This window comes from Phyllopteryx taeniolatus, chromosome 12 (genome assembly GCF_024500385.1).
Source record: "Phyllopteryx taeniolatus isolate TA_2022b chromosome 12, UOR_Ptae_1.2, whole genome shotgun sequence".
Taxonomy (NCBI): domain Eukaryota; kingdom Metazoa; phylum Chordata; class Actinopteri; order Syngnathiformes; family Syngnathidae; genus Phyllopteryx; species Phyllopteryx taeniolatus.
Window position 1 is genome coordinate 13,436,961 of NC_084513.1, and position 25,910 is coordinate 13,462,870.

The 25,910-nt window shown below is 41.6% G+C and overlaps 1 protein-coding gene across 4 annotated transcripts in view; it reads right to left on the reverse strand.

Annotated features, from left to right (window-relative positions):
* Positions 1 to 1,664: 1,664 nt before the first annotated feature.
* Positions 1,665 to 25,910, reverse strand: part of atf2 (activating transcription factor 2) — a 30,507-nt gene continuing 6,261 nt past the window's right edge. Inside the window, exons 7-13 of one of the 4 annotated variants that reach the window (XM_061791997.1) lie at positions 25,341 to 25,455; positions 22,105 to 22,197; positions 19,112 to 19,333; positions 16,330 to 16,536; positions 6,805 to 6,910; positions 4,678 to 4,704; positions 1,665 to 4,066 (exon numbers count right to left, since the gene is read on the reverse strand). In XM_061791997.1, coding sequence (XP_061647981.1) covers positions 3,876 to 4,066; positions 4,678 to 4,704; positions 6,805 to 6,910; positions 16,330 to 16,536; positions 19,112 to 19,333; positions 22,105 to 22,197; positions 25,341 to 25,455 — 961 coding nt within the window. In that variant the 3' untranslated portion in view covers positions 1,665 to 3,875. Of the gene's footprint in view, positions 4,067 to 4,677; positions 4,705 to 5,748; positions 6,774 to 6,804; positions 6,911 to 16,329; positions 16,537 to 19,111; positions 19,334 to 22,104; positions 22,198 to 25,340; positions 25,456 to 25,910 lie in introns of those variants that run through there. The other 3 variants (XM_061791999.1, XM_061791998.1, XM_061792000.1) reach the window with 3 other exon arrangements.

The following is a 25,910-nucleotide window of genomic DNA, read 5'->3' on the forward strand; positions in this document are numbered from 1 at the left end:
CACTCAAGGTTTTCCTGCTGTGAAAAGACATTGACTGCTGTAAACATATTGAATCCCCTTCCTTCAACGCTCCATACCATGTTGCCAGGAACAGTGCGCTGACAAGGATGCCACTCCAATATGCTTGGATGCAGCGCCACCGGTTGGACATTTCAAGATAGTACTTAAAAATAAATTAAAAAATAATAAAATAAGGACTTGTTTCAATCGTCAAATCAAGCATAACAAACTTAAGGTTTCCTAGACTTGGAAATTTAATACATGCAACCATCATGGCGTTAAAAAGAAAGGAGCCAAATAAGATAGAGGTGCCTCTCAAGAAATTTCAATATCCTGGAACCAGTACAGCAGTTCAACTCAATAAGTGAAACATGTCTCGACTCACAAAACACAGTGAAATATTTCATGATTCTGGGAAAAAAATATATATATATTATTGCTTACAGTTGACAATAACCTATAATTCATCATTGCAAGAAATTAGAACATTACATATGAAACAATCAGTTATTTGTAATTTTAAATTTAGGAACTGGCCTTCTGAAAGGTAGTTTCCTACAGTTGAAATCATATATTTACATACACTATATAAAAAGGCATACACATGGATACATTTCACTTTTTGAAATGAACTACAGTACTGACATTTTATTATCAAGATGCACCTCGATGTCAACATGGAGCAAAAACTTGCACGAATGTTCTGCTTCCGATATCTTGTGAAATATTTGCTACAAAAAATGACGTCACTTTTGAGGGCAAATGGTCGTCCGTCAGGGAGTATGGCACTAACAAGGTGAACCTACAGTATAGTGCTTTCTTAGTATGCAAATCAGTGTTCACTCTGATATAATGTTCCAAAGGTCATTGTGATGATGATTGGCAGGTAAAATGCTGTATAGTGGATCTAGAAGGTGAACACCTGTTAAAACAGCAGTCCCCCCCCCCCCCCCGCGCCTATCCATCTATTTTCTATAGTGCTTGATACATACACCCCGCAAAACACTGTCAATCACACATGCTGTACAGACAAACAAGCATTCGCAAATATGTAGACAATTTAGTCTTCAATGAACCTGGCATGCATGTTTACTGGAATGTAGGCAGAAGCCAGAGTACCTAAAAAAAAAAAAAAAACTGCAAACACACGTAAAGGCTGAAGTTGAGATTCAAACAAATAACCTCTCAAATGTGAGGCAGACAGACTAACCACTAGACCACTAACCGTGCTACCCTGCATTTTTTTTTCTTCTGACTTCTCTTCTATTGAAAAGAAAAAAAAATTATTAGGGATAATTGGATCCGGATAATGTGGACTCCAATCTATGGAGCCACAAATCAGGAAAAAATTATTAGCAGTTAACAAACTCCACTAAATGGTACATATTTTTTTAACTTAAGAGGCTCTCATTCCAATATACGTTTCATTTTTTTAGTCTTAATCATCATCGACAAGTTTTGGTCTAATGATCGACTTTATGGTACCACTAGGTGGCAGTACACACCACAAGAAAATAATTCATGACTTGAAAGTGTAAAAACAAACCGCCATCCATCCATTTTCTGTTATGCTCATATCTAGTTATGATCAAAATAATTAATGAAAAAAAAAACGGCTGTGACAATACTACTTCTGAACAATTAAAAGAAGCAGATTTGAAAGCTAAATATTAAAAGGTTTATTACAATGAGTTATCAATTGGAATTTCATTGAGAACGTTCACAAGTCACGAGTACACATGGAACACAATATCACACCCTGGTTTAGCGGATCAACTAAACAAAGCTCCTTGTTGACTGATATTTATCCGACTGAAACATTGGTGAATTCTCGCAGAGAATCATTATGTCATGCAGAGCACAAAATGTAAAAAATAAATACATTCATAATAACCAAATAATCATCTCGGATGACTACACAGTAGTAAGCCAGTAGAGTATAAATATTAACATCACGGTGGGACTTACTTTATTTCTGCTTATCTGAATGAAAATCCCTAAAAGCAATTTTAACGACGTTCAAAACAGCTCAGCAAGAACTCCTATTAAGACGTTCAATACCTATAACATACAAATGTATCAGTGATGTTGCTCACGTGATTTTGTTAAAAATGAGCAACCTGAAAAGCATCAAGTTTGCCGCATGAAGCTATTTACACATATTTAAAGAGCAAAAGCAAGCCACAGTGCCAGCTAAACATTGATACAAAAACATGAATGCTATTGAACGAAAAGGCCGCCACCATGACAACGCAATGTCCTGCAGGCCTACAATCACCGATTCAGTAACAATCAACTACGGGCGGAATGTTGTAAAAACAACGCACGCTTTTAACCGGGACACCTTCTTACACTTTTTTTTTTCTTTTCCATTTGAGCAGGCAGAGGCTACGTGTGAACAGTCAAACTGCACGATGCGACTACAGCGGATCCCACCACCACAAACAAAAGAATAAAAAGGAGTCCAATGGGAACATCGGATTCAGCCACTGACAATTAATTGTGTCATGTGACAAAAGCTGCCACTGCTTGAAAAAAAAAAAAAGAAGCTAAACCCGTAGTTTCTCTAAATGTGCAAAATACAGGAAGCAAATCATGTAAATAATAAAAATATGGGTGACTACTTAAATAGTGCTGCTTTATGTCAATAAAACAAATACAATAAATTAATGTGCCAACACACTTTGGTATTCCAACCTACTGAGAAGGGATGGGCATTGGACTCCATTTTCTACAATGTAGGAAATTAACCAAATGACATTACTCTGAATGTTCTGAACTCCCTTTTCCATGCCAGTGTCAGAGTGAACAAAATGGCGGAGTTGTGCCATTGCAATTGGGGTAGCTCAGGTAGGCAATGTGCGGCCCGCTGAGCATTTAAGAATCCTGTAATACTTGTTTCATTCATTTTCCCGTTTTTTTTTTTTTTTTTGCACAAAAATTGGTTCATCAAATGCATTGCTCTCTTTATTATGTATTCATAAAATTAATTGCAAACAGTATTAGTATTTAATAAAAAAAAAATTCTTTTGCCCCATCTACAAATGGTCTGGCCCGACAAAATTTTGTCTCATAGCTGCAGTCACGTACAGCGAACCCCAGCATATTCGCGCTACGGCATTTGCTCTTTTTTTAAACCATTATTTACTTACAAAAATCATTTATTTGCTGTTCTTATGACATCTTGCTGCCAAGGAACATTTGAGTGAGTTGAGGAGCTTCATTCCGACAAAAGTAGTGCTTTGCTGGCATTTTGTGGCATCTACAGGCAGTTATAAACATTTTTCAGGGTTTGTCAATTGCTCGCAGATTTTCGCCATTCACGGCAGAGTTTGGTCGTATCCCCCTCAAATTATGGCAGTTCACCATACTGTATTTCTTTAGTGCACCAACAATCACCCGTGCCTCTGCTGGAAGGGTACTTCAACTTACCTGAGTTAACACGATTAATCAATGATCAGTTGCACACAATTGACACAATTCCTAATAAATTATTGGAGTACGCCCATCCCTACTTCTGAATTAACTGTTAAATGAAAAAAAAACTCATTAAGATGAATAAATACGTTATAACAGCATTACGTTACACCTAAAGTGCCTTCTCCTTGAGTCTCATAACATCACTATTGCCTAAAGAAGATAAAATGGACCCAACATAAAGAGAGAATAATAAATAATAGGAGTATGTTCCAAAATGAGGCAGGAGGACAATCCCTTTACTGTGTGGTTTTGCGTGTTTGTGTGTGTGTGTGTGTGAGTGAGCGAGAGAGAGAGAGAGTGCAAGAGAGAGAGAGAGAGAGAGAGAGAGAGAGAGAGAGAGACACTGAGGCATTGAACAGTGCTCCCGTGACCAAATCCAGCTCAGGACGGGATGATCAGCTCCCTGAAGGCAGAGACTGGGTGGCGCCGCTCAGTGGCTGGCTCTCATCTGTGCTCTGGTTGGATGTGGCGGGCGCTGAGGATGAGCAGACCCCATTGGAGGTGCTGATGGAGCTGTGCTGGATGGCCTCGCTCTGGGGGCTGCTGGGGACCGACATCTCCTCGGAGCTCTCGTCTTTGTCGGTGACTGCAGTGAGGGGGGAGAAGTGTCTTGGAGGAGCTTCAAAAAGCGCGGACCAGGACGTTAAAAGTGCTAGTTGAAGGCGCCGAGTGTTCAAGTCTTTTCGTTAATCCCTGTTATGATGCGTCTCCACACCCGTTCCTTTAATTAAAGCTTCCAATTTCAATTTAATGTACATCATGAGCCCCAGCCCCGGACCTCCATCCCATTTGTTTTTGGTTACCTTGCCAACGACTGCAGCGACAGATGATTACAGCACCTGATTTTAATGATGCTCACACTAGAGCGTATGCAAGACTTGGAGTCAAAATGCCACCAGCTGTTAGGCACTTGCCTTGAATTAATTGGATCCTGATGGGAAGGGGGGAGAAAGAAGCCTCTGCTCTCCATTTTGTGCCGGAATAACGCGGGCTACACACAGAACTATTTTTAACATCTTAACCAATTTTTAAAGAGAGACGCCATAGATTGTGTGCGTGTGTGTTGGGGGGGGGGGGGGGGGGGGGGGGGGGGGGGGGCATTTGTCTGCTAACAGCGCTTTTACTGTGTGATGTACTCAAGAGGATTAACACAGCACACTGCACATAACCATATCTTGTCATAATACCAAAACTGACCTGTGAGAGTGCCACTGGGCAGCCAGGCTGCGGGAAAATACAAAGAAGAATAATGTCGTAGTAGAAGTACAAGAAGCTAGGCTGACATCTTAGGCCCGGTACACAGATAAAGACAATCGAGCTGTTGTCCAAATGTGGCCCCTTCCCGACCAAGGACGTCAAATGTCAGACAATCTTATGTCTTATAAGATTATCCTATAAGATTATCCTAAGGTCTGAGGTCTGTTAAGAGTGGCTTTGTCCCAATTGTAGGATCCGAAACGGGTCAGGGCCGTTAAATATTGTCGTCCCAAACCTTTCCAAGCAGATTGGGCTGCAAAATTTACTCAACAAACCTCACACCAAAGGATAATCGCTCATGATAATCTTTTATCAACATCCCAGAATCAGGTTTTTGCTGACTTGGATCACAAGGGAGGCAAATTAATGAATTTAGCCCGATTGCCAGGACAGTATGTGTGTACCCGACTTAATGGAGCACAATGGAAGCTAATGTTGCTCATGAAATGTAGCAGCCTGTTTTTGCACCAAGCTTGAGCGCATGCAAATGGGAAATCAAGGTGCAAATATGTTCTGACTTTAACCCATTCATTCAGTTGTTTCACCATATAGAGCGTCAGCCTCTCAATATGTGACCATAATCTTCTCAAAAAGACTTGTGATGTCACTCAAATAAGCTTCTCTCTGCTTTCTCTATACTTTGAAAGGGCAACTTTGCAGCAAGCAGATGGCCGGCTCAATGTGCCAAACTCAAGTCAGCTAACTTGGAGGGATAGTTTTGAGTAATTTGCCCCAATTTGCCACAGCTATGCCCAGGCAGCACTGTGAAGGAGGAGGCTTGTTCGGGTCGGGAGAGCAGATGAGGCTTGTGGGTCAGACTAAAACAGCCACGGATCAGGCAGAATGAAATGATGCACTTTACTGAATCAGTCTTGTCAGGGTTTGACTGGACTCCAACTGAGATTTCAACCCTGGAGAGCAAGCCCAGTTAGCTTCACTAAGCTGTATAATAAAAAGTGATTGCTCCTCATCTAATAACAGTTCTTATTAACAAAGCCATCAAATCTCAAACTCTTTTGAAACATTTATTGGATATTTGGAATTTAAGTAGGTGCTGGACCTAATGTTATAATGAAATTATATATCATATTTATGATTAATTTTGATAATTAAATATAAGGGTAACAAGGCTAAATAAATCATATCTATTCATATTAACACATACACAAAGGAGGAGGAGGAAGAAAAAAGTAAAATATGGAAAAGTTATATGAGAAAGTCATGTTTCAAGAATAAAAACATATTACAAGAATAAAGTTAAAAGAATGAAAAACTCAATGTCATGAAGAAGTAGTAAGTCCTGTCAACATTTGTTTGTGAAACTTATACTAGTCTAACTTAATCAATCCTCCTTTGTACTCTTAATATTACAACTTTATTCTTGTGAAATTCTTTTTTCTTTTTATTCTTGTGAAATTCTTTTTTTCCACCCTTTTTTTTATTCTTTTTTTCCACCCTCAGAAATTAAAACTTGTAAAATTCAACCCCCCCATATTACAACTTATTCTCTTAAATAGAAAGAAGACAATGAAAACATTCTCATGAAGTTAAATCTTTAAGTTCTTAAAACATTTTTCTCTCAGATTACAGCTATTTTAATAACTTAATATTTCAACTTTTATATTAATATAATTTTAGTATATGAGGCACCAATTTTCATTCATAGCAATAAATGTCTAAAAGTATAGGAAGTTTGGAATGATACAGGTTAGATTTGGTCATAGCTATGAAGAAATCTGAGATATTAAAAAGCATATTTATGCAATTTTACACAATATTTACTAGTGTCTACAATCACTGGTTCATCCAGACCTAAGAACTTGTGTTCAAAAATAGAAAACTATTCTTCTTCTTGTTCCCTGAGATGGATTCAGCTATTGTAGCAAGGATTTGTCTTAAAGTACAGCTGTCTATTAGTGCGGCAACTTTTGCAAAGTTTAGAGAAAATAGGGGGGTGTCCTCATGTATCAATGGCTCTTACTGTTGATGGTTTTGGTTAGATGGTGCTCATTTTCGAAGAGTTGGTGGCGAGGGGCCTGGAACGGAGAATAATAGTGCATTACTCACGGTGATAGCCAGACTTCTTCTGCATGGCGGTTACAGGACAATCTTTATGAGCCAGGAGGAGCTGCTTCAGCTGAGCCACTTCACTTCTCAGCAGGGTGACTTCACTCTTATTCAGGAGACAGGAGAAACACGGTGAAACTTTTAAATGGCACCAGTGTTTGGACACTGACACAATATCCTCATGTCAAGATGGGGAAAAAAACAGTACAGTGGTGCCTTGACTTACATGTGCCCTGACTTACGAGTTACTCAAGTTATGAGCTGCTGCTTGGTTGGTTTTATTTCTTTTTGTTGAGAGCAGAAATTTTACTCAAGTGAGCTTTTTTCCTAACCATGATGTCTACTCTGCCCTCCATGAACGTGCCCTGTGCAGTTTGGCAGACAGCGATCAGTTCTTCAAAAAAGCTTGTGCTTGCTTCAAGCTCCTTATTGGGACTACCAGTTGAAGTTTACAGTCAAAAATATATAAAACAGAATCATACGTTGTGTCGTTAACCAAACCACAAACTTTGTCTTATGTAAGTCGGCTAGCGGCTGCTTCTTCTTCTTTTCCTTTCGGCTTGTCCCTTTAGGGCTCGCCACAGCGAGTCATCCTTTTCCATGTAAGCTGCCCTTTTCCATGTAACTGCCCTCATGTCTTCCCTCACGACATCCATCAACCTTCTCTTTGGTCTTCCTCTAGCTCTCTTGCCTGGCAGCTCCATCCTCATCATCCTTCTACCAATATACTCACTATTTCTCCTCTGGACGTGTCCAAACCATCGAAGTCTGCTCTCTCTAACTTTGTCTCCAAAAAAAAAATCTAACCTTGGCTGTCCCTCTCATGAGCTCATTTCTAATTTTATCCAACCTGGTCACTCCGAGAGCGAACCTCAACATCTTCATTTCCGCCACCTCCAGCTCTGCTTCCTGTTGTCTCTTCAGTGCCACTGTCTCTAATCCGTACATCATGGCTGGCCTCACCACTGTTTTATAAACTTTGCCCTTCATCCGAGCAGAGACTCTTCTGTCACATAACACACCTGACACCTTCCTCCACCCGTTCCATGCTGCTTGGACCCGTTTCTTCTCTTCCTGACCACACTCACCATTGCTCTGGACTGTTGACCCCAAGTATTTAAAGTCCTCCGCCCTTGATATCTCCTCCCTGTAGCCTCACTCTTCTCGTTCATGCACATATATTCTGTCTTACTTCGGCCAATCTTCATTCCTCTGCTTTCCAGTGCATGCCTCCATCTTTCTAACTGTTCCTCCACCTGCTCCCTGCTTTCACTCCAGATCACAATGTCATCCGCAAACATCATGGTCCACGGGGATTCCAGTCTAACCTCATCTGTCAGCCTATCCATCACCACTGCAAACAGGAAGGGGCTCAGGGCTGATCCCTGATGCAGTCTCACCTTAAATTCATCTGTCACACCTACAGCACACCTCACCACTGTTCTGCTGCACCCGTACATCCATCCATCCATTTTCTGAGCCGCTTCTCCTCACGAGGGTCGCGGGCGTGCTGGAGCCTATCCTAGCTGTCATCGGGCAGGAGGCGGGGTGCATCCTGAACTGGTTGCCAGCCATTCGCAGGGCACATCGAAACAAACAACCATCCGCACTCACAGTCATGCCTACGGGCAATTTAGAGTCTCCAATTAATACATGTTTTTGGGATGTGGGAGGAAACCGGAGTGCCCGGAGAAAACCCACGGGGAGAACATGCAAACTCCACACAGGCGGGGCCGGGGATTGAACCCGGGTCCTCAGAACTGTGAGGCTGACGCTCTAACCAGTTGGCCACCGTGCCGCGCACCCGTACATGTCCTGTATTATTCTAACATACTTCTCTGCCACTCCAGACTTCTGCATGCAGTACCACAGTTCCTCACAGGGCAAATAATGCATCTGTGGTACTCTTTCTAGGCATGAAACCATACTGTTGCTCGCGAATACTCACTTCTGTCCTGAGTCTAGCCTCCACTACTCTTTCCCATAACTTCATTGTGTGGCTCATCAACTTTATTCATCTATAGTTCCCACAGCTCTGCACATCACCCTTGTTCTTAAAAATGGGCACCAGCACACTTTTCCTCTGGCATAATCTTCTCACGCACTAAAATTCTATTGAACAAGCTGCTCAAAAACTCCACAGCCACCTCTCCTAGATGCTTCCATACCTCCACGGGAATGTCATCAGGACCAACTGCCTTTCCATTTTTCATCCTCTTTGATGCCTTTCTAACTTCCCCCTTACTAATCATTGCCACTTCCTGGTCCACCACACTTGCCTCTTCTACTCTAATTTTCTTCATTCATCAACTCCTTGAAGTATTCTTTCCATCTATCTAGCACACTACTGGCACCAGTCAACATATTTCCATCTCTATCCTTAATCACCCTAACCTGCTGCACATACTTCCCATCTCTATCCCGTTGTCTGGCCAACCCGTATAGATCCTTTTCTCCTTCTTTAGTGTCCAACCTGGCATACATGTCATCATATGCCTCTTGTTTGGCCTTTGCCACCTCTACCTTTGCCCTATGTCGCCACCTCTACCTTTGCCCTATGCCCTAAGCAGCTTTGGCAAGCTAAGGACAACGCATATCAGAGCGGGGACAGGGGCCCTGTATAATCGAGCTAGAAACCAGCTGACTAAAGAAATTAACATTGCAAAAAGAAACTATGCAGCAAAGTTGGAAAAACAGTTTAGCGCAAACGACTCTAAATCAGTCTGGCATGCATTCCAATCGCTGACTAATTACAAGCGACGATCCCCCCAAGCTGAGAACAATAGCACACTAGCCAACGACTTGAATACCTTCTACTGCAGATTTGAAAAGGACACTTTCACACCACACACCCACCCGGCCGCACCCGCGACCACAATCACACCTCTGACTTCTGCGTTAACCATCCATGAACAGGATGTGAGACGCATCTTCAAACAACAAAAGATTAACAAAGCGGCAGGCCCGGACCATGTGTCCCCATCCTGCCTCAAAGTCTGCGCGGACCAGCTCGCGCCAATCTTCACTCAGATCTTCAATAGCTCTCTGGAACTGTGCGAAGTTCCATCCTGTTTCAAACGCTCCACCATCATTCCAGTCCCCAAGAAACCTGCAATCTCGGGTCTGAATGACTACAGGCCTGTCGCTTTGACATCTGTGGTCATGAAGTCCTTTGAACGTCTCGTGCTGGACCACCTCAAGAGTGTCACAGGTCCCCTGCTGGACCCCCTGCAGTTTGCCTACCAAGCAAACAGGTCTGCGGATGATGCAGTCAACATGGGACTGCACTTCATCCTAGAACACCTCGACAGTGCAGGGACCTACGCGAGGATCCTGTTCGTGGACTTCAGCTCAGCGTTCAACACCATCATCCCTGAACTCCTTTCATCCAAGCTTCTCCAGCTCAGCGTCTCACCTGCCATCTGCCAGTGGATTTACAGCTTTCTGACGGGCAGGACACAGCAGGTCAGGCTGGGGGAGGCCACCTCATCCACACGCAGCATCAGCACCGGGGCGCCCCAAGGTTGTGTCCGCTCTCCGCTGCTCTTCTCTCTCTACACGAACGACTGCACCTCAGCGAACCCGACTGTCAAACTCCTGAAGTTTGCAGATGACACCAATGTCATCGGCCTCATCAAGGACGGTGACGAGTCTGCATATTGACAGGAAGTGGAGCGGCTGGAGCTGTGGTGCGGCCGACACAACCTGGAGCTGAACACGCTCAAGACTGTAGAGATGATCGTGGACTTCAGGAGGCATCCTTCGCCACAGCTGCCCCTCACGTTATCCAGCCGCCTTGTGTCAACCGTCGAGACCTTCAAGTTCCTGGGAATTACAATCTCTCAGGACCTGAAGTGGGCGACTAACATCAACTCCGTCCTCAAAAAGGCCCAGCAGAGGATGTACTTCCTGCGGCTTCTGAGAAAGCACGGCCTGCCACCTGAGCTGCTGAGACAGTTCTACACAGCGGTAGTCGAATCAGTCCTGTGTTCTTCCATCACAGTCTGGTTTGGTGCTGCTACAAAAAAGGACAAACTCCGACTGCAACGGACAATCAAAACTGCTGAAAGGATTGTCGGTACCCCCCTACCCACCATTGAGGACTTGCACGCTGCCAGAACTAAGACAAGGGCGTGCAAAATCCTCTCGGACCCTCCGCACCCCGGTCACCAGCTCTTCCAGCTCCTTCCCTCAGGTAGGCGCTAGCGATCAATGCAAACTAGAACAAGTAGACATTCCAACAGCTTCTTCCCTCTTGCGATCAACTTCTTAAACAACTAACCTATAATTCCATTACAACAAGCTGGCAATTTTTTTTAGACTTGAGTTCGTTGTCACATTTCTGTGGGGCCAATTATGTACTACTCGTGCACTCACTGTCGTTGTCTCGCCATGCTGCACTATTTGCATATACTGGCCACTCATGCCAGAGTAGCATCTGCTCCATTTGCACACTGATTGAGGAGTATCTGTAACATTTGCACAACCAACATTGTCCCAGATTATCGCACTACTCGTCACTTTAAACCGCATACACTCCTTGAAGTCTCAGCGCCCCTTGCACAATGGTCATTGCACCGGTCTATTGCAATATTAGTTATTCGAACTGCTCTAAGTGCTAGAGGACTCTGCATCTTTTTGCACAATTGTTTTTTGTCAATGTCTCTGTCTCCAAAGTGTTCTGTAAATTGACTGTCTGTTGTACTAGAGCGGCTCCAACTACCGGAGACAAATTCCTTGCGTGTTTTGGACATACTTGGAAAATAAAGATGATTCTGATTCTGATTCTGATCTCAATGTATTCCTTTCGCCTCTCCTCGGTCCTCTCAGTGTCCCACTTCTTCTTAGCTAACCTTTTTCCTTGTATGATTTCCTGTACTGTGAGGTTCCACCACCAAGTCTCCTCCTCTCCTTTCCTGCCAGAAGATACACAAAGTACTCTCCTGCCTGCCTCTCTGATCACCTTGGCTGCAGTGGTCCAAGTCTTGTGGAAGCTCCTCCTGTCCACCGAGAGCCTGTCTCACCTCTTCCCGAAAAAAGCTGCACAACACTCGTCCTGTCTCAGCTTCCACCACATGGTTCTCTGCTCTGCCTTTGTCTACCTAATCTTCCTCCCACCACCAGAGTCATCTTACACACCACCATCCTATCCTGTTGTCTTGCCACACTTGAATTACAGCAAATCCATTGCATTTTTTAAAAACGTTTACATTCCATATATGTTAGGACGTGTAATACTCCCCCTAGTGGCCAAGGCACACACACCCGAAGGAGCAGCACAATGTCCATTGCATTACAGCAAAACTGTCTTTACATTCTATTTAATTATGTTATTACTGTATTTATTTATTATTTTATTTTTAACAAAGAATACTACAGAGTGATACTTTTGTTGGTGCTTTAGGAGTGGCTGGAAGGGATCAATGGCATTTCCATTAACTTCAATGGGGAAAGCTGATTTGAGATAAGAGTCATTTGAGTTATGAGCATACTCACAAATGAATTAAATTCATGAGGTACCGCTGCAATTCCATTATTGTTAGTTTATTATGTTAGCTGTTGTTGTCTTTAATCATTAAGTGTACAACAAGCTAATAATTCAATAATCCAAGTCTGCAATTTCTAGGTCCAACACACATTTCCACAAGTGCAGTAGAACCCTGCGTGTGCACTAAAAGGTGAGCTGTGTGACTGTCATCACAACTTCGTAGATGCTACCGAGATTTACATCCGTCCGTCGTTAGAGTTCCCAGCGGAGGTTCAGCCAAGGTTATCTGCATGTTGTTTATATATATATAAAAAAAAAAAAAAAAAAGAACCACATTAGGCTGAAGGTGACTTTAACTGGATTTAGAGCGACCGGGGCACGTGGAACAACCGGTGGCAGATTTAAGCTCCTTCTTTTCGCCTTTAAGAGGCGGAAAGTGGCTCAATCTATTAGTGTAAAAGGAACCAATATATTTGATTCCATCGGTTTAGCTGAGCTGGGGTTGGCAGGATCAATGTATTGTAAGACAGATTTAAACACAGCTGGAGGGACCACATATATTGCATTTTCACCGCTTCGCTAGCCTGATTAATAGTATACACTCACTCAAATTAGCCAGAGTGTGGGTAGTAACGCGCTACATTTACTCCGTTACATTTACTCACGTAACATTTTCAATAAACTGTACTTGTCAGGGTACTTTAAATGCACTGTACTTTTTACTTTTGAGTATTTACCTTAATGTCTCGTGTATAATGCGCACCAATGTATAATACGCACCCCCAAAGTTGACCTCAAAATTCTGGAAAACCCTTCTATGTATAATGCATTTTTACAATGCATGATTTTGCTTCTACCCATATGATCGAAACATTAAGTATTATCTGTATTTTGTTAGTGTTTTTTCAAATAATTATTCTGAAGTTTACCACTTTATTTGAACACGTAATACTTTTTTTAATTTACTTGCTCTTATTTTGAAATTCACAGCCCTACTTTTATTTAGTAAATTAGAAAACACAGTTATGCTCATATATGTGATTACCCAGGCAGAATTTGTAAGATGGGTTAATTAGATTTAAGAAAACATGAAGGACCAGGTGAAACACATTTTATTTTAATGGGATTCAAATTATACGGTCAAGCATTTCAGAAAAGAATTATCATTAAACAAAACATAACCATAAAGAAATTAATGTTGTTCAGTCATATTTAAAAAAAAAAAAAACTTTCTCATAACCGACTGGTTAGAGCGTCAGCCTCACAGTTGTGAGGACCCGGGTTCAATCCCTGGCCCCGCCTGTGTGGAGTTTGCATGTTCTCCCCGTGCCTGTGTGGGTTTTCTCCGGGCACTCCAGTTTCCTCCCACATCCCAAAAACATGCATTAATTGGAGACTCTAAATTGCCCGGAGGCATGACTGTGAGTGCGAATGGTTGTTTGTTTCTATGTGCCCTGCGATTGGCTGGCAACCAGTTCAGGGTGTACCCCGCCTCCTGCCCGATGACAGCTGGGATAGGCTCCAGCACGCCGGCGACCCTAGTGAGGAGAAGTGGCTCAGAAAATGGATGGATGGATGGATTTTACAAATTCTGCATGTATGTGAACTTATGAGCACAACTGTACCTAGTTGCAGTCATACGTACCCCTCTCATATTGGAATGAAAGTGTAGGCTACACCTTTTTTATAACCACTACGTGGCGGTGGCATATTAGAATGAAAGTGTACACCTTTCTCATAACCACTAGGTGGCGGTGGCCTTTTGGAATGATAGTGTACAGCTTTTTCATAACCACGAGATGGCGGCACACATTTGCCCCTATACCTATGTATAATGCGCACAATTGACTTTTGACAATTTTTTGGGGAAAAAAATGCGCATTATACACGAGAAACTACAGTATCTGAAGAAGGAGCAATACTTTTACTCCGTTACAATGATCGACATGCTACTTTTATTTATCCATTCATGCGTGTGCGCGTCTATTTTTAGACTCTATCTTCGACTTCCGCATAGGGCGCCCGTTGCGCCATTCAAACGTGAACAGTTATGTCATTAATATAGTTTGATGCCAATTCACCAATCAGACGACACAAGGCAGTCACATGACCGCACACGTGGCCGTCGCGAGCCAATAAAAATCACTCATTTTGAGAAAAAAAACAGCCGTGCGAGTGTGTTTACAGAACAAAAAACAACAGCTTTGTCATGCAGCTCTTAAATTGTGACTGCCCAAACTTGGATATTTCAGCCCACTTCTAACTTGAGCAAAAGTTGCAGATGTTTTTGCTGTTGTTTTGGCAGTGGATGTGGCAAAATTACCAAACACACACACACACACACACACACACAATCATGAAGTCATTTAAGCGAATAAAGCAAATAATGTTTCTGGAGGACCCAATGCATGTGTTGTTGGTTTCTGGGCACTTAAAGATTGAAATGGTGGAAGCTGTGTGTGGACTCCCATATATTATTTTTTTTAATTTGATGTTCATGCTCTGATTTAAAAAAACAAACAAAAAAAAACAAAAAAAACAAGGTACTCACAAATTACTCTTGAGTAGTTTTTGTCATCAAGTACTTACTTCTTAAGTAAATATTTGGATTACTACTTTTTACTTGAGTCATATTATTTTGAAGTAACTGTACTCTTACTTGAGTACAGTATTTGGCTACTCTACCCACCGCTGAAATTAGCTAACATCGACACCTTGTGTTGGTAATCGTAGACGTGCTGTTGTGGTATGTAATGATAGTTAGTTCTGCTTTTCAGTAGACAATTTATCTTCTTTAAGAGTGAAATGATTCCAAACTTTGGACATTCTCTGTCCTTTACCGCACTCTTTCTTCCTGGCTCACCGCCATTGTGCCACTTTATTTCTACACGGAGTGGTCCGTGAGTCTGTAGTAAAAGATTTTCGTGTGGACAAATGATCACTGCAAAGCTTCAAGTCGGATATTTTGCTTTAACATTTTTTGTGATCGAGTTATCCAATTAATAGGTCCATGCCCTAGTAAACACCTCCAAAAAGGTTTCCAACAATAAAGGGAACTGATGGAGAAGACAGCAATGTTGATGTCAGCCAAGTGTTTTAAACCTACTCCTGTTTGGTTACTTACAGAGGGAAAGAGCATTTTTCACCAAATGACATAATAACCTTTACGAGCTTCTACTTTAATGCAAAACTGCATCACACCACAGAGACTAAAACTGCACATAAATTCGGATTCTGAGTTGAGAGAATTTGGGCAAATGGGTTTTGCATGATGCTGGGAGTCCTGAGAGCCGATGGGTCTGACACCTCGTTAAAAAGCTAGTTATGGATGATGTTAAAATAATTGTGCCCCATTAGAGGCAGTTTTGCTGATAAGCTGTGTCTGTATCCAAGTGCGCTGCTGATTAAATCTTTGTGCAAAATGTTCTTTTGTTTTCTTTTCATGTGTCATTTCCTTATTTGTACTAGGGCATAACCCTATTCACGCATTTTAAACACGTCTCCTCTTATCATCTTCATTTTAAACCACATTTCCACTGTTGACTTGCTATTCACCTGAATATCAACTACCTCAACCTTCTTGATGTCCTTCCCTTCCTCCAGCCTCTACATAAAAAAAGAAGATTGTGCAACATAAACATAACCCCTTATTTAATTGTCTGGAACACTAATGTGCTGTACACCTGACTCAAACATATCAACAGATACATGAACTGCTTCGAACTTGTCAGCATCGCATTCTTAATTGCTTCCAGCAAAATTAAGGTTCAAGCAGACACCTTTCCCTCTGAGAGTTTTGAGGCCATTCGGTAAACTGCTGAGACAGAAGCGAGGACACGCTTGCGTGCAGCTGACATCTGGAGGAAACATCTTTATTGACAGCCACGTATCGATGTAAAGGCTTCATGCATAAATGCACCGCTTCTGTCACGTGGAATCTCTTCTTAACGGGCTTTAATGACTTCATCATGACAGAAGGGACAGTCTGCGCATGTTGACAGTAGAGTGCATACACACGATTATCAGTTGCTGAATACCTGAAGTTGTCCATTCGTGGAGTTGAGGTCGTCAGCCTTTTTCTCCAAGGACTGCACCCATACTTTCCTCTTCTGTCTGCAACGCGAGGCTGCCGCCCTGTTACGCTCCAGGAACTTGCGCCGCTTCTCATCTGGGTCTTCACTTGTGGTTCTGCGTCGCCGACCCCCTGTGCTTGGAGGGTTTGGAGCAGGGGGTACCGGGGAAGCCTGCAAGAAATTCATAAAAAACGTGGACCACTACTGTCTTTCTAATTGAGACCCATGTAAAGACACAATCAGTCCATCCATCCATTTTCATTACGACTTATCCTGTTCGGGGTTGTGTGTCGTTGGAGCCTATCCTAGCTAAGTTTGGCCAGTAAATCACAGGGCACATATAGAGACAGTGGGAACTGAACCCACTCTGCCTGCACCAATGTCAGATGAGTAAAACACTACATCATCAGTGACCTATGACACATTCAGTCATTTCAGAAAGAAAAAAGTTTGTTTAGCATACATTAGTTAAAGTACACCTGCATCGTCGTATGAGATCCAATATAAGAGCTGTATTTTAGTCGGAATAACAATAAATAGATTTTCTTGAACCGCTGGTAAATAAGCAGTGTAATTTTCAAACTTTCGCGCTGCCTGTCAAAGCTGCCTTTTTCATGTTTGGCTGTGGGAAATGTACCAAAAAGCAGATTTTACGTATTTTGAGGTCTTAAAGTTTTAACAAATGCAGGGCGATGACTGTGTTTAAGCTCTATTTGTGTTGAAAGCAATTGTTGCCTGTATATGCTACCCTTGAGTCAAATTCTTCAGAACTTTAATTTTGACTACTATAGCTATGCAGATGATGCGTGGCTATATCTAGCAGTGTCTCCAGATGACTACAGTTCAATTGAGGTGTTGTGTCACTGTCTGAAACAGATAAATATCTGGATGAGCCAAATTGTTCTTCAATTAAACCACAACAAAACTTAGATAATTGTTTTTGGCAATAAAGAAAAGAGGATTGCTGTTAGTAAATACCTGGAGTCACTCTCTTTAAAAACCAAAGACCAAGTCCGAAACCTTGGTGTTCTGATAGATTCCGACCTGACTTTCAACAGTCATATCAAATCAATTACGAAAACTGCCTTCTACCATCTGAAGAACATATCCAGAGTGAAGGCTTTTGCATGTGTCAAGAAGAACAGGAAAAGCTCATGCATGCTTTTATCTCAAGTAAACTTGACTATTGTAATGATCTTCTGACTGGACTCCCTAAAAAGAGCATTAAACAGCTGCAGCTCTTTCAGAATGCTGCAGCTTGGGTTCTGACCAGAAGAAAGAGGTCAGCGCATATTACTTCGGTTTTAAAGTCTTTACACTGGCTTCCAGTCAGCTTTAGAATAGATTTTAAAGTTCTGCTACAGGTCTCTAAATCACTAAACGGTTTAGGTCCTGAATGCATGAATGAAATGCTAATGGAATATAAACTCAGTAGGGCTCTGAGATCGACAGACTCAGGTCAAATAGTGGAGCACAGAGTCCAAAGCAAACATGGTGAAGCAGCATTTAGCTATTATGCTGCACACAAATGGAATAAGTTGCCAACAGAAGTGACGTCAGCCCCAAGTGTGCATGTTTTTAAGTCCAGGTTAAAACCTCTCTTCCCCCCCCCCCCCCCCCCCCCCCAATGCTTTTTAGAGCATTTCCACTTTTAAATGATATTTCTTGCACTGTACGCTGTTTTAATTGTATTATTATTTCTTTTTAAATTCTCATTGTTTTAAATGTTTATAAGCTGTTTTGTTTCTGTTTTTAAATGCTTTTAATCATGTAAAGCACATTGAGTTACAGTGTGTATGAAATGCGCTATATAAGTAAAGTTGCTTTGCTTTGCTGTCCGACGTGTTATTTACGTCGTACCAGACTCGGGCTGCAACGAGTACTCAGATTTTGAGTGCAAAATAATTATCGCGCAATTTTCTCTGGCTTAGGGATACGTTTATTTAACTCATTCAATGTCAGCCCTTCCAGTTTGATGCTTCTGGTATATGCAGTAGCTGCCTGTCAATGGCAGGAGTTAGTCAATTGTGAAGCTCAAAGGAGTGCAACAGAAGAAGGCGGAAGCGAAGCGCACCTATTTGAGTCAAGGAGCGGGAAGATGGCGACGACAGGCAGAAATGCTCTATTATAATTCGCAAACCGCCATTAAACACAACGAAAGAAGATGGCAGCAACATCACATAAGACAAATGCGAGAAAAAAAAAACACAGAATGCCGAAAGTGTGCGAGCATTTCAGACTGACCAGCACGTCTCTCAAGCATGTCAATATTGCAACATTTTCACCGAAAACACACAGAATACAGCAGCTGACCTAAGACAAGGTCAAATTTATGTAGCGCTCTGAAGAGGGCTGGTTTTCTGTTAATTATGACTACTGTCAAATTTGTGGCCAGTTTATTGCAATGTTGAGAAGTACAGCATGCCGCCACTATAACCTGACTTCATTCAGGGTGCTTGTCATATTAGTTAAGGGACAATTTTGCTCATTCTAGGCCAATAGTTAAGCACTGTGAGACATATGGGCAGTGTACTATCATCTGATCCGTAAGTGGCTCCATTTTGCAGTCATGTACTGTATTTGACAAACTACAACAAATGTTCACCTAGTAAAACACTTGTGCACCTTGGCCACTGACACTGAATGGACTTATTCAATCACATCAACGGGCTCATGAAAACAAGTGAAACAGTTGCACAATTGTTGTGGGGCAAGTAGTCAAAGCCCTGCATATGTGAGTACGTACAGGTGTCTCTGTGGTGGAGGTGGCCGGCTGCTGAAGGGAATGTGCAGAGGGTTCTTCACTGGCGGGTGGCACGTTAGAGGCCAGAGGGAGGGATGTGGATGGGGTAGGAGTGGGGATTGGGGCTGGTGAAGCAGGAGCAGCAGTGTGCGTTATGTCGCTGCTCTGGACTTCATTGCCATCACCGTTGGATAGAGGAGGAAGCTGCTGGCTTCTGGCTGGTTTCTGAAAAGAAAGACTACTTCTAAAGTTCTTATCTTCATTGCACAAACACATTGTGTACAGCTTTCAAATGTTTGTGAAAGGTTTAAGGCAGGCTCTTTGCAAGGTGCATAAAGGCACAAAAGCCCCTGACCTAAACTATATCAAATACCTTTGAGATGAAAGAACAGAAATTGTGAGCTTAAGCCCTTTCTTAGGTTCTTGTTCTTCTGGATGAATGAACACAATTTCCCACTGAATGCTTGTAGAAAGTCTTCACAGAAGAGTGAAAGCTCTTATAATTACAATTACATATTTCCACGACCTTATGGCCACATGTCCAAATACATTTGTGTTCGTAGCCTATATTGGGAATGATCAACTCAAACCAGTGCTGCAACGTTTAATCGAATAACTCGATTACAAAAAAGGTCACAGCAAAATATCTGCCTCTCAGCTTTGCAGGGATAATTTTACCACACGGACTATAAAGCTATACCCACACAAAGTCACAGACACTACAGTAGACCATGATGATGGCGACCCCAAATGAATGAAAAATAATACCACCACCTCACATGCAAATGTCATTGTATTTAATAATGCTAAACCATATTTTATCCGATTACTCAATTCATCGATGGAACAACATGTAGAATACTCGATTGTAAAAGTATTCAATAGCTGCACCCTTGACTTAATCCATTCATAAATCTACTTTCTGAAGCACGACAAGGGTAGAACACAACCGTCAGCATGCACACAATTCCTAGCAAAGATAACTCAACACACTAGTGTCGAGCATCCACAAGCACAGGCATCAAGCACCAGCCAACAAGGTGAAAGAGAATGAGCCTTTCGAAACACTAACAAAGTGAGAGGCAATATAGTTACATGAGAAAACAGAGGAACACATTATTCTAACAAGTACCTTTGCCAGACCAATCTATCTACCAAATGAGTTTATGGTGTAATACCCTTCCAGAAGCTCTTCTGGCAGAAACAAGATATTATTCTCTTGGAATGGCCCCGAGAAAGAGGGGGAAGCCAGTCAGATTCATATTTCATCTCTGCCATGGAAAGCTCATCAGTGTAATAACCCTCTCTCTCATGGGTGTTATTCAACCATCTGCTACTATATTACTTATCTTTATTTTGCAACTAATTAACAGTATAATCTTCTAAATTCAGCAAGTTAATTATCATTATTGTGGTCTTTGCAGCATCATCAGTCCTTGTAAAGCGCCGTCTCTGCGCAGCCAACCCGCCCCCCTCCCCCTTCAGGTTGAGCAGGGGTCTGTTTCCTTGACGTGGGCTCATTAGATGTTTGCTGATGAGCTGAGTGCAGTGGGAGCCACCAGGAGAGAGACGAGGTGGGGGATGCAGGTCAGGCAGGATTCTGCTGAACAAAAAGGTTCCATGCAGGGTGAGGCCGACTTAATGTGTCTCGCTGAGCATGTGCCAGGATGCCCTCAGCTGGCTTTCGCGAGTTGCCCCCCTCCCTGGTGAAGTGGTGTACGCCATCTCCGTGTTTGTCGTCTCCACACAACACGATTCCTAACAACATCCCCTTCGCATAGCCCCCTCCTTCTCCTTTTCCATCCCAGTCAGGATCAATCTCTCCGTGCCAACAAAAATGCCTCGTGTCCACAGTCTATCTGTTAATATCGAGCTGCAACGCATGCTGAGAACACTTACAGGTGCTGTGATATGTGCTTCATCACATTGACACACATCTCACTCACGACAGACTATGTTTATTTATGTTCTTTTTTCATACTGGAGGAATTTCCTGTAAGATATTTGCAGTGTTTGTTTGTACTTGAGATGATCGAAATATAAATTTTTTCGTCATTAAAATATCAATATATTGATGGTAAAACCACAAAGAACAAGAGCATACAGAAAGCATAGACCATCACCATGGCTTCAAAATCAATATGGTCTGAGGATCTTCTGGATCCAAGGACACACAAAATCAAATAAAATTAAAACCAGAGGCGTTGAACACGGTAGATGCCTCAAATTGCACACTCTGGATCAGATCCAAACCTTGCATACAGTTTAATAGTATGCAGACCCCAGCCAAACTAAAAGTGAATTTATTTATTTATTTTTTGTCTCATGTGGGTAAATTACACAAGAAAGTTGTATTACAGCGATTAAAAAGTAAAAATATTCTCTTTATTGTAACATCAGACAATTTTGAGGACATTTTATTTTTGCGCCATTCAAAAAGATCCTGGTAATTGCTCAAGCAACTAGTGCGTTCTAATCTACTGTACTGTACATTTCAAACATTGGAAATGCCTTTAGTGAGAAAATAATTTTGGACAAAAAATTTGACCCCCGAGAAGTAAAATGGCATTTTTTTAAAACTATATCTTTAACACAATGCCTCAGGTCTTTTGAAAATTTCTTGTCTCCTTTCCATTTCCAAAATATACTCTCAACTAAAAATTTGGTCAGGTTATGAATAATTTGGGGATTAACTATACACACACACTATTTTTTTTTTTAACTCTGTAAGAACTGACAGCAGAAGTAGGAATTTTTACAATGTTTTTATGATATCAATGTGCGGATTGTTAAAATTTAATATCCTTGGAAGAATATCAAAAAAATTATTTAACAGGATCGTTCACAATATAAACAAACACCATTTATAACACTACCTACTTCATGAAAGTAATGAGATATCTTAATCTCACTAAGAGGATACTGCTGTATATGGAATGCTATATTCGAGTAAGTAACACAAATATTTGATGTAAAAACACAATGATGATAAATACCAGTTTTTCCTCTGACTGGGCAGGCTGTGGCTGTGGCGAGGGGGGACCGGGGATGCCTGGGACGTTAGGCACTATGGTGAGAGGTCTGACAAGCTGACAGCAGAGACACAGAGAGAGACACCAGCACAAAATTAGTCTTCCCCAGTAAAAGGCGGCATCATGCTCCCCCACAAAACACACACACACACGCATATAGACAGACACACACACACACACGCAGCAGAGTTCCCTCATATCTCAGCCTCATTATGTCAGATAGCCCGTTATTTTGTGGAGGCAGTGCCACATGGAGATGCCGTGTGCTCACTAATGAATCTCTGCCTGGCTGTGTGAGAGCATATGGGTAGGGAAGCTGAAGAGGGGATGAGAGAACCAAGTTGAAGGTCCAGAAGGAAGACTTCTCTCAGATCCGCTGATACGATGTTGGTAGGTCAAGTGGTGGAGGCGGGGGTGAGGTCGTGTTAAAATAGGGGCCTGTTCTGTTTTTTTTTTTTTTTTTTAAACGGCCTTCAAAATCCTTACAGAGGTGTATTGCTGCCATGTTGCCATCAGAACATGTTCTGGGACTGTCCTATTGGTCAATTTTTAGCTTTGTGTTGCAAGCTAAAACCTTAGGTATGCACAAGCTTCAGATATGCCGCAGCTTGAGTGAAGTGAAAAAGAGGAGAGCAGCAATCGCCGATGCACTTTTACCTGTTTATTGAATGGGAAAAACAGTCAAACACAAATACAAGCGGAAAACACTCAGAAGGAGCATGGAAGAGATGGTTACACTAAATTAACCGTGTGGTAAACGACCAGCCAGCCTGACTCCAGGCTTCTGACATCTCTCAGCAGGCCACACACCCTTTAAAGGCACACAAACACAAATGTAGTACACTGTGACTTTGCCTTATTTACATTTTATCAAACAAGAATATTTCTTTACATTATCTCATTATATTATGTTTTTATATTTATATAATACAATACGGTACAGTTTTTCCTTATTCAAAATGTACCTTTTTTCGGGGTGCGACTGGAACGCATTAATGGCATTTCAATAAATATTTACGGGGAAAACTGATTTGATAAGTAAAATAGAGTTACAAGCTTGGTCGCGAGCATATTAAACTCATAAATCAAGATAGCGCTTTTCTTCTCGCACAAGATTCATAACCCTTGCACGAGCCGCGCTTATAATGGGATTGCAAAACACATTAGTGCTAATCCAAGTGCTCTGCCAGAAATCAAGAACGGTGATTTGACTTGAACAAGGACAAATGACAAAGTGTGCTGGATGAGTTCCTGTTGTGCTTCAGCCAATTCCCGCGTATTCGTCACAACCATACAAAGTCCATTACTTTCCTCGCTCGCTCCGCAGATCCAAATTGACTGCCAAATCTGCTGTGCCAAAGTCGTAAATAGTCCTTGCTGCCCAAGAGAACAGAAGACGAGCAAGGACAAAATGTGGCATTAATCAATCACTAAGTGTTGTCTGAACATCACTTGAGGAGCACTTGTGTTCCTTTGGTATGTGGCATCTACCTCACTGACCCATCACAATTAAGAGGCAGGTCTAATGTTTTTATTTTCAAGGCGTAAAGAGTGTGCAAGCGAGGCATGTTGGGAGGTCAGGTGAAAGTATTTTGTCACCATCGGCTAGCTATTCAGAGAAACATTGTTACTTCGATAGGCAGAATAAATAATTATTTTTGACTCATGAAGAATTTGATAGATCGGTTGTAACAATAAAGTAAGTCACGTGGTCACTAAGTCTGCAAGCAGGGGAATTAACAACATGTCAGCAACCAAGTACTTCAGGCCCAACTTCAACTACATTCACACTGGAGGCTTTGATACCCAATTCAGATTTTTTGTGAAATCCGATCTTTTTATGTAAGTCGTTTACATTTCAAAACCAAATGTGACTTCTAATGTGAACAGATGTCTCCGTGAAATGACACGCATGTGCACAGAACACAACGTCACGAGGCGTTTACTGAAGTAAATATGGCCTCTCATGTTGGTCTCAGTTCTGTTGCATTTGTGGCAATTTCAAAGATTTTGTTTTACCGAAGAAAACATTTTCTTATATTTATCGGTTCTAAAGCACCTTCTTATCGCCACTGACTGTTTTCTGCTCCTTCGTCTGCCATTGCTTTTCGCGCTTGTGTGTTTTGTGGAACTATTGTGATCGTGATTGTCGCCTTTTGATGAAGTATAGTTCGGATGAGCCGACCTGAGAGTCGAGACTGCAGTTGCACTGGATACATGTCCGATTTATATCCCCATACGAGGCCTGGGTCGGATTTGGAGGAAGGAAAGGAAAAAGAAAAAAAAGAAAAACAAAATCGGATTGTACTGTTCACAATGAAATGAAAATAAATAAATAAATCAGATTCATATGGGCAAATAAAAAAAATCGGAATTGACCTCCAGTAAGAACATAGCATTGGTTTCTGCTTAAATAGTTACAGAAGAAATCAAACCAGAGAGTAAATAAAGTACTGGACATGTTCTTTTGTAATTTTATGTACAGTGAACCCCCATTTATAGCGGGGGATTAAGTTCTAGGCGCAACCGCAATAGGTTAAAATCTGCCATCTGGAGAGACCATATTCAATACTTTTAGCCCTCCCACATGCATTACACACATTTAAATATATTAAAATTTACTTTTTAAACACATTTTAATGTATTTGAACACATTAAAAAAATTGCAAATATAAAATGTATAGACAATACTGATTGCAATGTAGTGTCTGTGTACATGTGTGTGCCTTTAAGGGGCAGTGCCTGGTGGGTTATCATGCGAGTGTCTGGGTATGAGCTATGGCCGACAGCAACTTCTGCGTGATTGCTCATTGTCTTCGTTTTACTGTTCTCCAGGCTTCCAATAAGTGGCCGAACGTGCACCAACGACTGTGGTCTCCTTCCCACAGAGGAGGGCATTACACTAAGTAAGTAAATATGAGTATGAAAAAAGCCATTAAAAAAAAGATTGCTTAAAAGGGGGAACAGCAGAGGAACACTAATGCTTCATAAGGAGAGAGCGGCCATTTTGAACTTGTCATGCAGAAAATAGTACAGTAGAATATAAGTTTTTAAAATCAACATTTGTAATAGTTAATTATTATTTTCAGATTTTGGTAGGGAAATTAAGAAATTAATGATCAAGCAGAAATATGAGTATCATTTCCAGTTCTGTAACACTGAGTCATTACTTGGGAAAACCTAATCAGCGCAGCACTCACTGGGATCGTGGTGGGAATATGTACACTGGAACTAGTAATGGATGCTGGAATGGAGACTGGCATGGTCTGGCCGTTAGGCAGTTGTAAGAGCACAGGGAAGGTGCCAGACACTGGCCTACAGCAGGAAACAAAAGACATCAAAGTTAGGACAAAAAAGTGCAAGACGTTAACAATTTAAAGAAAATATACACATATAAGTGACAGTGATGGCAAGATAAAAACGTTCTGTCACATTCAAGTAACAACTGATGAGAGAATGAAGAAACACCCATCAAGCTCAAGAAATATGACTTCATGTTTCTACTGTGATATTAAATGACATCAAGTCTTGATACCGTTAAGCAACTAAAACATCACCTCTTGCTTACTAGCTGACAAACAAATCACATGGACAAACAGCACACCACTAACAGCTGTTTTGTTTTTTTCCTACACAGACTGTATTTGATGCGTGTCTGATGATCACTTACGAATGTATACTAAACAAAAATACAGTGGTGCCTTGAGATATGAGTTTAATTTATCCTGTGACCATCCTTGTAACTCAAAACACTCATATCTCAAATCATC